Here is a 15,425-nt window from a genome sequence, read left to right on the forward strand (position 1 = left end):
GGCGGCGTTGGAGGTGGGCCCGGCTGTTAGCTGCCGTGGCAGCTGGAAGGCGGTGCCTCAAGTCGTCACGCAGGGCAGTGGGGATCAGGACCATCCGAGTCATCGTGTGCGCCAGCCTCTTTCTCGTTCTCTCCTGTACCACGGTATGGGAGGGGAGCATTGAGGCTACCTGCCGAGACGCCTCACGTTCTCAGTGGGAGTGCTGCAGTAAGTCCTGTACCACTGGTCCAAAAGTATGGCCAGGGGATATTGGCGCATCAAGCAACGCTGACTTCTCATCAGGAGCCCTCGCTTGGGACAGCCAAAGCTGCCTGCAAGCTACCACGAGGCTTGCCAGGCTCCAACCCAGGGCTTGCCCTTGGAATCCGGAGATCTGGAGCAGTGTACACGAAACCAGGCGCAGTTCTGAAGCCACCAGTTCAGGTAGGAGTGCTGACTGCAGTACTCCATCTAGGTACGCCATCAAGAGGCCTGCCGTATTGGCCAGGCGTGTGACTTGCGCTTCCGCCACATATGCTTTCTGTAAGTGTGTTTCCGTTACCCTGCATTGACCATTAGGGCATGCAGGGTCTTTAGGCAGACCCCCTACTGGAAGGGCTCGAACCAGGGCCGCGATGGTCGAGTCCACTGGTGGAAATTCCCCAGACTGCGTTGAAAACACCGTAGGGCGTTAACCAGTGGAGCACTGGGGTATAGAGGCGCTGAAGCAGCGAGGGCACCGAAGCTACCCAAATATTGACGCACTCAGGCACCAAGGGTGCAGAAGCACCAAGGACACTGAGTGCAGGTAGGCTGTAAGGCACCAAGGAGCCGAAGCACAGAGGCTCCGAAAGGCGCCAAAGCACTGAGTAACCTTGGAATACAGCCCTGGTGCACCGAAGTATCTGGCACCGAGTGCAGGTAGTTATCGACGTGCTGGGGTGCCGAAGCACCGAGCGTCTAAGCACCGGGGGCGCCAAAGCACCGAGGCTCTGAGGCACCAACGGCACCGAAGCACTGAGGGCGGCGAGCACAGAGGGCGCGTGCACCAAGGGCACCAGGGATGCCAAAGCGTCGAAGCACCGAGGCTGTGATGCACCAAGGGCACCGAAGGGCGCGTGCACCGAGGGACCGAGGCTCTGAGGCACTGAGAACCGAGGGTACTGGGCAGGTGCTTAGCCTTAACAGCGTGCAGTCACACAATCCGGGGTAGCGCGTAGCATACACCAAGGTGAAGTAGACTCAACAACAGGGTGCGGCAGAGCCGTGTCCCAGTGGAGGAATCACGCGTCTCTTTAAAAAAAAAAAAGTTTTAGCTGCAATAGCAGGAGAAAAAACACACACAGCAGCAGATGCTGTGGAGTTAGAAAGCAGCCTACAATCGCAAACCAATGCAGGCTGTTGAAAAAGAGAGAGAAATATTAAACAAAGACCCTTTGCGCAGCGTTTATAGCTCCGTCTTCAGGTGTCGAGTTTCTGATTCTGGGGAAGTGGCAAGCCGACTTCCAGAAATATAAATATTGCAGGGGAATCTAGAAAAAACTTGAGTGAGAGCTCTTTCACATAGACTCAATCACAGAAACTGAAGAGGTTAGTATACCTACCTGATGTGAGAAGCAAAAGAGGAAGTGAGCTCCTTGGAGCAGGACCGAGGTTGTCACTCCCCGGAGGGGCCTATTGGCAGCTCTGACATAAAATTCTCAGTAAATACCTGACCTGTGGCAGGCGTATCCCAAAAGTATTGGTTGGTGGTCGTCTTCTCTTTCTGGGAACCAGGGTTACATACGTAACCTAAAGTTATAGGGAACACTACATATATAAAGGCTGTATTGCATTAAATTGGATTAAACAGTTGATATGTGCAAAATACTTTGTAAGGGACGTTTCAGGTTCTTCCTAATAGGTCTATAATATTTGTGGTTAATGTATGAATGTTTAAGTTGCAGCTTATTTGCATGAGAAAGAGGGGAAATACAGTGTCCACTATTGGGTAGAACATGGGGGTCTATGGTGACTTGACTGTGGTTAGTGAGCCATTAATGCAACAGTCACGTCACAGGACAACTCATTCCAGATAATAAAACATGGTGTGTTGTGTTTTGCATAACTGCATAAGTGCAAAAATTGCAATTCTTCTAAACCCCTATTGTGGTAAATGTTTTTTAGAGCCTGGGTCCTGACCTCTTTCCAACTTAAGGGACAAACCTCAAGTAATATCTGTAGCACACCCTCCACTCATTTTTGTACTATCAAGGGCGGGACTACACGTTTGGGAGCACTTGAAACAATCAAACCACACTCCGATTTAGTATCATGAAACGTAAAAGCAAAATGAGATGAACTGATGAAATATGTTACGTGCCAGTTGAAACAAATGACTGTATATAAAATACAGATTGCTGACATACATAGCATTTATTTAGTACAGTACATGATAAGAATAAGGATAATCCTTTGTGGGCTAGGATGAAGGCTACTAGCACATTCTGCAGGTCCAGTGTGCCTAACATCAGAACTAGAGCAGTCAAGCGATTAAATACTAATAATCGTAACCCCCTAGTTCTTACCAATCATCATGTGACCAAAAAAATACAACATATCATACAATGAGGTGCCCAGGGTTTGTCTTGATCCCTGACAGGCATGCCGAAATATGCCTTGTAGGCCTCACACATCTTAGCAGATGCTTCCACGGAGTACTTTTTCGCTCTTGTCTTGATAAATTGGCCACAGACATAGCAAAATGCGTCTGCCGGATGCTTGCAGCCTCTTGATGCCATCTCAGAAAAATGCAGATATGTATCCACTTAGGCAGCTGGAACTAAACTGAACTGGTGGGCTTAAGGCCCCTGTATTTATACTACTATTTATATTACTGGAAAGTTCTAGAAGTTACTCCAAGTTTACTCAGCACTGAATCTATCTGGAATGTTCTGGAAAATAGGTAAATTTCAAAATATCACTGTCCTGGTCACAAAAGCAAAGTTTGTGGGGAATAATAGCCATTTTCTATACTTTTGAGGCATAAGCAATTAGGAAATAACACTTACTACCCAGGAACCAAAAAAAAAAAAAAAAATTTGTTACACGGTGTTTTCAATAATCCAACATTGATGTCTTACAAGAGACACAAATCTAAGAGAATATTTAGTCCATAGTAACATGTGACCTAGCTGTGACAATCTTAAAAGCTAATTTCCATGCATCATGTCTCGCTGTGCTACACCACCGTAATCAATGGGGCAAAATCTTAATTTACTATTCATGAGACTTTTACTTGCACCAGTAAAGGAATATATCCTGCACTGGTTGTGTAACAAACTGTACATTGTAGAAAAGAAAAAAAAAAAAAAAGCGTTCAGTTGATCGCCAGACATTTCAACACAAATGACCACATTGCAGAAGACCTCACAATGTGTGGGATAAATCACGGCTATGGGACAAATGCAGGACCTCCTCATGGCCTCGAGGACAAGGGTTATAAAATGTTACAGCTAAAATCTGCATCTGTTTAAGAGCTGAAAGAATTAAAAAGGTCTAATTAAGCAAACTACCAGTTCAATTAAGGGTCTAGTTAAGTAACTGAGAGCTCAGTTGGAATGACCAGGGTTGAGAAACACTGGTTTAGAGGACCCAGGTTGTGAATATTATTACGTCATTTTAGGTAGGGATTTGGGGGCTTGCCCACGATAGACTATAACTTACTATACATAAATATGCCTTAAAGATGTAGGGTCTTCTGCGGTGTCGCCACAGCTGGCTCCCAAAACCCAAACACTGTGCTCCATGAATAGGCCAATAATGAAATTGGGTGTATAAATGTTTTTTTCATGTCAAGCAATGTGCAGCTCAGCATTACTGTATGGTCATTTGTGTCTATTTACTTATGTCGAGTGATTTATGTGTTTAGCACGCTACTGTTTGTATTTCAATTTAATATCGATATTTAAAATATAGCTAGAGCTTCTGTTTTTTGTGGGGTTTTTTTCTGACAAATGTACCTGCCTTTAAATATGTTTTTTGCCGACTATGTTTTATTAAAAGCGAAATGAGACATTTAATTACGACTTTCTGCTCCTACAAATAACGTGCAGAATGAAGGCGCTGGAATAAAATTAATTGCTCTGCATTTTAAGTAGTGCTCTTATAATGCAACCACATAATTAATCATCACAATCATTAATTTTATTTCATAACTTTAGTAAGTCTTGTGAAACAATTAGTTTTATGAAACAATTAGTGTTGTAGCAACAACCTTCAAGCAGCGAGGGTAAAGCGATCATCACACTGGTTTTAGGAATGTATGGGTAGAAAAATAGTTTAGCTTATTTTGTCATTATCATGTTTCCATGATTAAATTAAGAAACTGAGGTGGTCTAATAATGCTAATTACAACACTAAAGGCAGGAGGAGTGCTCAGAAATAAAATCCGAAAACCAGAAACTTTAAGTATCCGTTCTGGAGTATTTAGAAGCATTTGACTTTTGCATTTGAAGTAAGTGGGATACTTGAAGGTTTATTTCCTACAGTGCATGATTGACACTGGTAGTTGAGTTGAGGGTTGTGTCGAGTTCATAGGGCTGCGGTTTGCAATGAGCCTCGCAGCTGGCCAATCACATTGATAGAAGTCAAATGCATATTCATGACTATAAAAGTCAGAAGACAGCCAGAGACAGCCAAACAGCCTGTCAAATTGACTAGTAAGCCAAAATGCTTGAGCTGCAACCCTCTGAATTAATACTTGTAAAGTATATGTGTTTTGGTTATCGGTAAAAAAAACTTTTTGCACCCCCCACCCCACAAAAGGTTGGACGATGGTCATGGAAAGTTTACTTACAAATGTCAGAAATCTCTCATTGTTCATCATTTTCCACACATACATATCTTATCAGTCTGTATTTCAGTACTGGTCTAGGAAAGGTCATATTAATGCATAGCTTCCAAAATATACCTGATAATTTTTGAGGTCAAGGTACAATACTTCACAAACCTCTAGATTCCTCCGAAATAGCCTTCGTTTCTATAAGAAATGCAGATATTTCAGGAAGACCTTTCTATAGAAACAACCAACATGCAATCTGATGTTATCAGCCGTCTAGCGGTATTAAAAAGGAAGCTGTACTTGCAATTGCTTCCTCATTGGCTCTGGGATTAAATATTCATCTTGCCTAAAATAGTAAAAATATGTATGTGAAGCATTAATTTTTTTAAATCCCACACTGTATATTGCAGGCCCGATAACACACATATATACAATATATTAAAATGGTTAAGCTACAAGATAAACTTTTAAATCAAAGCAGTTTTGCCTGAAACATATAAACTGTATTTGGTCACTGAATAAGGCAGTGTTGAACAGTTTCCTTGTTCCTGACTTCATAATAAGTTTTGAGAGCTACTGCACATGCAGAACAGCAAACACCTGCATTGGTGGTCTGAAATATTTGATACCTTTTTTTTTTTTAGTAGTGTCATTTACATATACAACAAATCACCTTTTGTTACATCCAGAAATTACTTTCTATGGGTAGTGTGTGGTGTCCATAAATCATTAGTGCATGAATTTAGAACATGGTTGGAACAAAGCTCATCTGTAAGGTCTCTGTCAATCGTCTACACAAGGTTGGAAAAACACCTGTACACCTGCCTGTGCCTTCACCCTATTAATAATGTTTTCCAAGGCAATACTCACACCTCTTTACCTGCACGCTAAATGACCTCATTTTGTTTGACTACCGCCTCTCCATGGGCTAACCTTTATATTGATTTACTATTAGCAACTACATCCCATACTGTATGCAGCATTTTCAACAGTTGACCTGTTTCAACTACAGACTGCTGTCTCTTAACTTGCTTATATGTGTAGGTTGCAAAGCTAAAATACATCTAAGATAAAATTCACACTTTTGATGAAAGTTTCAATAAAGTCGCTTTGGATAGGTGCCCAAGTCACAGGTTTCGGTGTGAATTGATCATGTTGTATTATGAATGCAATATTTTCAAATGAGTAATGCTGTCTGCAAATTATATTATTTTGGTTGGCATATATATATATTATATATATATATATATATATATATATAAAAATTTATACTTTTTGTATCATCTTTCCTGTTTTGTTGAGAGAAATCTTATGGGAACAGCCTACAAATGTCCAGCACAAATACTGCATGATTCTGACAAAAAAATATTTGAGTGTAAAAGATGTATTGCGTTTTTCTTGTCTTCCCACTTCTCCTTTTGTTGCAAGGCTTGGTAACGATGCTCAGCTTATTGTTATGCACTCAGCATCTACCTAACTTCTCAATTTCATTATGTAACTGTGGGTTACCCCACAGTGTTTCAGTACATTTATTCATAACTTAAAAGGTCAGTCCTTTTACAGAGAAAGACATGGGACCCTTCTGTTGAAAAATACTCCGTGGAGTGTTTTTGAGTGTGTGTGTGTGTGTGACCATTACTCTGATGACTCATGGTCTTCTCTTCATTGTCACAGTAAATGTGTCAAGTTATATTAAAGTACAGTGCTTGGAATTAACAGGCAGTTACAGGAACCAAAACCGTAAAAACTGTCAGATTGCCCAGGTTGAAAGTACAAACTTTTCAAGTCATGCAATGCCATTCCAAGAAAGAAAGTGGTCCTAATATTAAGCTAGCTGCGCAATATTAAACTTGGAACTTCAGATTTAAAAAAAAAAAAATAAATAATAATAATTAAAAGGATATTGCAATGGAGTTAAAATGTCAATCATACAACAAAACAAAAATAAAAACAATCAAAAAATGCTGAATAAACTTGTGTAGTTGGTGTACTTTGCTGAGGCTGTGCAATCAATACATTGCATTTCTCTGCCTTTAAAATGTTTTCAAGACAATAATTTGGATTTCAAAACGTTATGCATTTAAGAAACTTCAATAAAACTAACAATATCATACCACTTTGCAAACATCAGGAGAAACATCAACTCTCCTGATGGTAACTGAAGACACAATGTGTGCCATTAGCAGACATGTAGTAGCAGTAAAAACTCAAAAATTCATCTTACTTTTATGGATGATTGAAGCTTGTTTCACAAAACATTACCTTAGGTGTGCTTAAAGTAAAGTATATGTATTTGTTTCTGTTGCCTTTGCTTTACCCATGTACAGTTTAAAATAGTTGAGGTCTCTGCTTAAAAATGGTAATAGCAAACACAAAAAATCTGTTTAAATGCTAAGGTTATGTGTCAACCATTACACTTTCAATTTCTCTGTATACAGTATGTGTGTATTTTCTTAAACAGTCCCTGCATTCCTCTTAATGCTATTATAACCACTATAGGATTGACCAATTCTGAATAACTTTTCCCAGTTTGTGTAGGTGGAAAGATCTGGTGACATAAGTGTAATTCAGGGTTTGTCAGTGAATCAACACTTCTAAAGAATGTTCAAAATGAGTTTTCCCAGTGATTTTATCATTTTCACAAGGGATTTGGTAGAACTTTTATTAATAGCATACATGTAAAAGGCAAAGCGAACTTCAATAGGTTTAGTAACATAATATAAACATTTTACAGTTTATTATTAATGTTCATGTAAGTTAGATCACTTCTTGTATATGTGACAAACACATCACACTACAATGTACAATTGGTTTACCTATCTATAAAGGAAGTTAATGTACATCAATTTGAACAGTACAAGTCTAGGATTTTTCTTCTTCCAGCCTCATGTGCAGTAGATAATGTTAAGGTAAGATTTAAACAAAATATAATTTCAAGTTCAATGTATTTTTATTTGCTTACCTGTAGTACACAACAGCATTTGTTGTTCTCACAGTAGAAATATCATTTTAACAAGTTGTTTTTAATTTTGTGAATGTTATTTTTTTCATTAAAAACAAATTAAACTACCATTGGATATTCCAAAAAATGCTGAAGAAGCAGTTTACAGGGAGAAATGTGACTGGTGTAGTTCAGTTATTTGATACACAATTTGTTTTTTTGTATGGATGCCTCTGCAACGTGATTTTGTTGCCTATATTAAGATATTGCTGCTACAGGCAATTATTTGTAATTGGCCAGTTTGTTTAAACTATGCATAAATAAAGCAACCGTAAAATGTTTATTTTGTATTTTTTTATATTAACAAGTGCAGGACTATAATGATCATGGTAATGTTTGAATATTGCTTGTTATGAGAATCTTGTTGCTACAAATAAGATGGATTTTAACAACTACCACTTGCTAAACATACATTTAAATAATGTACAATTGCAAATATATATTCAAATGTATGCCAAAGAGATAAGGAATTCAAAGATAAAGAGTCTTCATAATTCTAAACTGAAATAAAATGTACTTCAAGCGGAAATGTTTTTACTAGAAATGTAATTTTAGCATGTGTGAAGGTGTGAACACAGCCTGGTCTGGCTCTCTGGTTTATGTTTTTATCAGGCAAACAGAAGGGGCTTGGAAACAGTTTAGCTGCAAATGCATACTGCTCTTAAACTTGTTCAAGAGTTCTTCCAGTAACCTGTGGGAACAAGAGGGTACATTTCTCAGCCAAAACAGTCATACAGACATTGTTTGTCAAGAATGCAAAGGATATCTCATTTTCAGTCAAAGCAAAATAACATGTTTGTAATGTAATCTTTAAGTCTTTTTGGATCAATTGCCCATTTTTTATACCCAATTTGAATATATTTTTGGAAACCCACTTGTTGCTCAAGAGGACTGAAGATCTATGTTTAACTTCCATTCCCAAACACCTCTTTTCACCAGCCGAACCTAAGCAAAAAACATTGCCTAGCCTTGTGGATTCCTGAACGGGGTGGTGGGGGGGAGGGGTCTCTGAAACTGATAGATTTTCCTCCCTAACCCAAATGCAGTCCTCCCTCTGGGTCCCTGAGATACAAATGAGTGGGTTCTCAATCACATGACTCACCCTGCACTCCACTGGGCAGTGCTTTTACTATGTGAGCCACTGGGAACCTACAGAAATATTTTATTTGGACAATCAAAGTCATTGTTTAAACCCAGGAAAGTTACAAATTTAATCTTCAACCTGATCATTTTACACAAGGTTTGATATTTGCTTTTTGATACTCTTTTTATTAAACCTGATTTTGAGCGTTAATGGGATCCTTTAATGATCCCACTCAACATTCTGCATATAATATTTATTAAAGTAAATAAGTTACAGAAAAGTACACCACTCTGCATAATTCACTTCAATCACTGCATTGTCTACTTTATCACAGTAAATGATGTCGCAAATGTAGGCAAACCTTCATAGGTAACCACAATAAAAATCTCTTACTTTTTATCTGCTCCACTGTGTAGCTGTGGCAAGGCTTCCAGAGCTTGCTTGAAGTTCTGGCTGTAACAAACCCAAATTATCCTTAATAAACAATAAGCAGCAAACAGATGGTAGGTCCATACTACTGGCATTTCAAATGAGGTGAAAAAATCATCCAGTTCTGTCACACAAACTATGACTCCAGGCCTAAGAGCTAAGACCTTGACGATCAAAAAACATATTATACTTTAAGTATCTTTATTTCCAAAACATATAAATGCTATCTTTAATGTATTTGGTGAAGGACAATGCAAGCATGCTTTTTGATACCAGCATCCATCATTTTGTATCACTTTTAAGTCCTGTTGGTGGTTTGAAACATTAAAAATAATTTTTTGACTCAATAAGTGTTACTTTCAACATCATCATTACAGTTCATGTAATTGATATGAGCTGATGGAGCTCCATTGTGCAACCTGAACATTGTGCAAATAATTTTTCTGACACGAATCGTATTTCAGCACAGGATATCAACTGTTACTCTGTTAGAGGTCAAGTGTTAATAGATCCTGTCACTGGTTCAGAAGTTATGTCAGGAAGAGCATCAAAAGTTTGTCTGCTCGAATTGCACAATGGAGCATTGTTAACCTCAGTCTACAGCCAATATGGTATGGCGGTTTTAAAAATAACACCATTTTCAGTTAGAGGTGCATTGACGTTCAAGACTTGAGTTCTGGAAAGAAGAGTTTCGTTTCCCATTAATACCCCAGGAGGTAGCATGTGGCTGAACTGGAAGAGAGGGGAAGAGGCTAACCTCAGAACCAAATCCATCTACAGTTGTCAGTAAGATTCACCTGAACCCTTTACAAAGCACAGTAAATACTTTTTGAAAGAAATTTGAATAGTGTATGGTGTAAAGTATGTGGCATTGTCCAATTTCACAAAGCAAGGTCTACTTTTTTTAAAAACCTGACTGACTGTCAAATTGGTACCATATGTAGTGTACATGTATCATAACTGCCGTTGTGTGTGAAAACTTTGCCGTACTGCAAAATAAACGGCGTAAGACAAGCCATTAATTTTGCTAGAAAGGCATGTTGGTTTTTAAAATACTGTGCTCTGGAACATTAAGCCTGTGCATACTGTTGAGAAATGCAGTGTGTGGTAGATCACATTGATGCAGCACTTTACGAACATGCAAGCTGATTAATGGCTGAAGTGTTGCAAGATACAAAAAAAAAAAACTAAAAAAAACACAACAATAATGTTTGCACATTCTTTTTTCATTCATTGCCAGACTATCAGTAAATTACAAACTTTTGGAGCTTGGCCATCTGTCAAAAAATCCTAACTAAACATATTTACAAAAAGATAGGGACACGTTTTAAAAGGTTTTTGGGCAATAATACATTTAATGTATAACATCAAATAAATCATATATCCTAACGTCAAATAGTGTTAGGTATTTGAGGCAATGCTTTTTGGCGATTTCTTACCTGCTCTCAGAAGTAAGGTAAGAAGCTATAGCATCCTGCAAGGCACAAAGTTCCAGCCTTGCCTAGAAAAGAGAGTGGAGAATATTATATAACTTTTCATAGCTTTCCTATGAGCAAGATGCATTTTTGGCATGAGATCTGCACAGATATTTTAACCAACTTTTCTGTGGATGTGTTTACAGTACTTACACCTTGATTTATAAATGTTCTTTGCTTAAATTGTTATCTGGAGCCAAATATAACTTCTGCATTCTTTGCAAAATCGCCTTGACTCTTTTTTCATTGTACCATAACAAAAATCTACTGAAAGTTATGAACATCACTAAAATCAATGTGATACACTATAGAGGGTGGCGTTAAAGTGTTCATAATGCTGCCTTAATGTTGATACAAATAAGATTCATTGAATAGGTTTGCAAATCATCCTCTCACTCTTTTTCTCTATACACAGCAATGCATTAAATGCATATAAAAATATGTATTTAATAAACAAACTTATTATTAAACTGCATGACAAATAAAAAGAAACATAAAACAAAGAATACTCGTGTACATATCTTTATAAAATATGACAACTATAGGTAGGCTATTGTATTGGAGTGTTCTTTTCAGATTTTTTCTCCTCCCCCCCGCCCTCGCCTAATTTTGAAATTAATTTTGGTGATTGAATATATGACATTGTAAAACAAAGGGCTTTATACTAGTTTATCAATCACTGCTTTAACATACTTCATCAGATTTCAAAGGTAGCGCTATGTGATACCAGTTTTGATTCTATGGATTTAATTGTAATAATACATGTGTGGGTTGTAACTAGCATCATGCATCTCAAAAACAATATTTTATTCCTACTTGCAACAATGTTTTACCATATATATATATTCTTCAATAGTAAAAGGAAGGCACACACACAAAAATCCCCCCCATTATCACAAATCGGAAATGCACCCAACCCAATTCAAACTATTTTTATACATAATTCACTCATTACTTAACTGAAACAGAAACTTGGTAAAACAGAGTGTGGCGGAGTGTCCCGCCCCTATTTATTATTATTTGTATTTTTGTTTGCGGCGCGGGTAAAAGCGCCGCGTCTTTTGTTATTATATTTAAAAACCCCGTGAGGATGCATGGCTGATCAGCTACTGATTATTTAACTAGCTGACAGTCATGCATCCTTACCAAACGCGTGCAGACTCTGGCCGGGGGATAATAAGATAATTACCAACTAGTTAAATCCCTCGGCCAGAGTATATAAACCAGCAGCACTCTGCACTCGGGGTTGAGAGTGTAGAGGAGAGTACGGGAGAGCGGAGAGAGAAAAAGCAACATTAACAAAACAATTGCTAAGACGTGCTGGATTTCCCAGCACATCACTTACTTGTTTGTTTGTTCATTCGTTTGGCCCTTGTGCCCTTTTGTTTTGTGTTGTGTTAATTTGTTTAATATTTTGTTTATTAAATACGCTGAGTGCACTAACACTCAGCTTCAACCGCCCATCCACTGTTTGGTTTGAGTTACTTCCTGGTCCGTGACGTCATCCACATCACCACTGCGAGCCAGACTGTCACATATGGTGTCCTGCGTGGGACAAACAACGCCTCCAACAGCCGGACCAGGATTGAAAAGTGCGGTTTTTTTTGTTTGTTCGTTTTTTTTTCAAATTAAAAATGGGGAAAAGTAGCCGGAGGAGAAAGCAGCAGCAGCAGCAACAACAGCAGCAGGAGGCGCAGCAACATCAGCCTTACCTTGCCACACTGGATATCTGCCTCACCTGCCTGAAGGGTGAGGAGTGGTGCTTCGCGGTTGGTGAGGTTGGGCACGTGGCACCAGACCAACCCCCTCCATGGCAGGAGAAAGAGGAGCCAGAGCGTCCAGTGAGGGAGGACCTGCATCCTCCAAAGAGGACGAATGCACTCTCCTCTGAGGGAGTCTGGGACTGGCTGGTGGAGCCGGGGAGGGATTATGAGGAAGCCCTCCCTGCAGTGATCAACCTCCTGTGGGCAAGAGATGGGGAGCGCTGGGAGGCCTGGGAACAGCAACACCACCCAGCTTCCCTCCCAGACATCGCAGCCATGGTGTTCAACTACCTGGCTGCGGATATGGGAGAGACCCTGCTGCTGCCATCTCCAGCACAAAAGGGAGAGGAGCCATCGCTACCGTCTCCACCAGCAGAGGGAGAGGAGCCATCGCTGCCGTCTCCAGCGCCAGAGGGAGAGGAGCCATCGCTGCCGTCTCCAGCGCCAGAGGGAGAGGAGCCATCGCTGCCGTCTCCAGCGCCAGAGGGAGAGGAGCCATCGCTGCCGTCTCCAGCGCCAGAGGGAGAGGAGCCATCGCTGCCGTCTCCAGCGCCAGAGGGAGAGGAGCCATCGCTGCCGTCTCCAGCGCCAGAGGGAGAGGAGCCATCGCTGCCGTCTCCAGCATCAGAGGGAGAGGAGCCATCGCTGCCGTCTCCAGCGCCAGAGGGAGAGGAGCCATCGCTGCCGTCTCCAGCGCCAGAGGGAGAGGAGCCATCGCTGCCGTCTCCAGCGCCAGAGGGAGAGGAGCCATCGCTGCCGTCTCCAGCGCCAGAGGGAGAGGAGCCATCGCTGCCGTCTCCAGCGCCAGAGGGAGAGGAGCCATCGCTGCCGTCTCCAGCGCCAGAGGGAGAGGAGCCATCGCTGCCGTCTCCAGCGCCAGAGGGAGAGGAGCCATCGCTGCCGTCTCCAGCATCAGAGGGAGAGGAGCCATCGCTACCGTCTCCAGCATCAGAGGGAGAGGAGCCATCGCTACCGTCTCCAGCATCAGAGGGAGAGGAGCCATCGCTGCCATCTCCAGCATCAGAGGGAGAGGAGCCATCGCTACCGTCTCCAGCATCAGAGGGAGAGGAGCCATCGCTACCGTCTCCACCAGCAGAGGGAGAATGCCTGCTGGTTTCGCCTCCACAGCCTGGGGAGGAGCCCGAACGTCCTACGCCCGAGTGGGAGGAGCCCGAACGTCCTACGCCCGAGTGGGAGGAGCCCGAACGTCCTACGCCCGAGTGGGAGGAGCCCGAACGTCCTACGCCCGAGTGGGAGGAGCCCGAACGTCCTACGCCCGAGTGGGAGGAGCCCGAACGTCCTACGGCCGAGTGGGAGGAGCCCGAACGTCCTACGCCCAAGAGGGGGGAGTCGGTGCGTCCACAGCCCAAGAGGGAGGAGTCGGTGCGTCCACAGCCCAAGAGGGAGGAGTCGGTGCGTCCACAGCCCAAAGAGGGGGGAGTCGGTGCGTCCATAGCCCAAGAGGTGGAAGTCTGCGCTTCCACAGCCTTAGGACCCAAGCTGCAGTCCCAAGAGCCAGAAGGGGAGGAGTTACAGGCTCAACCCCCTGAATTTTTCTGGGGGGGAGAAGGGCAGGATGCTGATGTTCCCCAGCAGCCTCTATTTATGCTGCTGAAGGGAGCACGGCACACACCAGCCCAGCCGCCACAGCAGAGGGAGCCAGAACCGCCACAGCCTCCCTCTGAGTGGCCAGCATCCGCCCCATCGCCTCTGCCTCCACCACCACCAGGAGCAGAGCAGCAGGAGCTGCCTCTGTCTCCACCACCACCAGGAGCAGGGCAGCAGGAGCTGCTTCTGTCTCCACCATCACCAGGAGCAGAGCAGCAAGAGCTGCCTCTGCCTCCGCCACCTCCACCAGCAGAGGGTGAATGCCTGCTGGTTCCACATCCACCGTCGTGGGAGGACTGCTTGCCCCTCCCACCTCCACCAGCAGAGGGTGAATGCCTGCTGGTTCCGCCTCCACCGTCGTGGGAGGACTGCTTGCCCCTCCCACCTCCACCAGCAGAGGATGAATGCCTGCTGGTTCTGCCTCAACCGTCGTGGGAGGACTGCTTGCCCCTCCCACCTCCACCAGCAGAGGATGAATACCTGCTGGTTCCGCCTCAGCCGCCGTGGGAGGACTGCTTGCCACTCCCAGCTCCACCAGCAGAGGGTGAATACCTGCTGGTTCCGTCTCAGCCGCTGTGGGAGGACTGCTTTCCCCTCCCACCTCCACCAGCAGAGGGTGAATACCTGCTGGTTCCACATCCACCGTCATGGGAAGGACTGCTCCTGCCCTGCCTCGCACCACCCAGGGATGCCTGCCTCGCATCGCCTGGGGCTGCCTGTTCCACATCGCCTGGGGTCGCCAGGGATCCTGCTTCGCCTGGGGTCGCCAGGGATCCTGCTTCGCCTGGGGTCGCCAGGGATCCTGCTTTGCCTGGGGTCGCCAGGGATCCTGCTTCGCCTGGGGTCACTACACTGTGGTCGGAGCCCCACGGAGGGGAGCTGCCGGCCATGAAGAAAGGGGGGGAGGTCAGGAGACCAGCTTCCCCAGCCGCACTTTCGCGGCCGGAGATCATGTGGTCAGAGCCCCACGAAGGGGAGCTGCCAGCCATGGAAAAGGGGGGGGAGGTCAGGAGACCAGCTCCCCCAGCCGCACTTTCGCGGCAGGAAATACTGTGGCTGGAGCCCCGTGAAGGGCAGCTGTCAGCCATGAAGAAGGGGGGGGAGGTCAGGAGACCAGCTTCCCCCGCAGCAATTTCGCTGCAGGAGAAAGGGTGGCCAGAGCCCCACGGAGGGGAGCTGTCGGCCATGAAGAAGGGGGGGCAGGTCTGGAGACCACCCCCAAAAATTTTTTGGCCAGAGGAGCTGGCCGGTGCGCGGGCCATTG

The 15,425-nt window shown here is 43.5% G+C and overlaps 1 protein-coding gene across 2 annotated transcripts in view; it reads right to left on the reverse strand.

The window, feature by feature from the left end:
- Positions 1–7,412: 7,412 nt before the first annotated feature.
- The window catches only part of LOC117394682 (exocyst complex component 2), a 163,132-nt gene continuing 155,119 nt past the window's right edge, over positions 7,413–15,425 (reverse strand). For both annotated transcript variants that reach the window (XM_033993116.3, XM_059014142.1), the window contains exons 26-28: positions 10,755–10,816; positions 9,280–9,339; positions 7,413–8,493 (exon numbers count right to left, since the gene is read on the reverse strand). In XM_033993116.3, the coding sequence (XP_033849007.2) occupies positions 8,400–8,493; positions 9,280–9,339; positions 10,755–10,816 (216 nt within the window). In that variant the 3' untranslated portion in view covers positions 7,413–8,399. The remainder of the gene's footprint in view (positions 8,494–9,279; positions 9,340–10,754; positions 10,817–15,425) is intronic.

This window comes from Acipenser ruthenus, chromosome 3, assembly GCF_902713425.1.
Source record: "Acipenser ruthenus chromosome 3, fAciRut3.2 maternal haplotype, whole genome shotgun sequence".
Classification (NCBI taxonomy): domain Eukaryota; kingdom Metazoa; phylum Chordata; class Actinopteri; order Acipenseriformes; family Acipenseridae; genus Acipenser; species Acipenser ruthenus.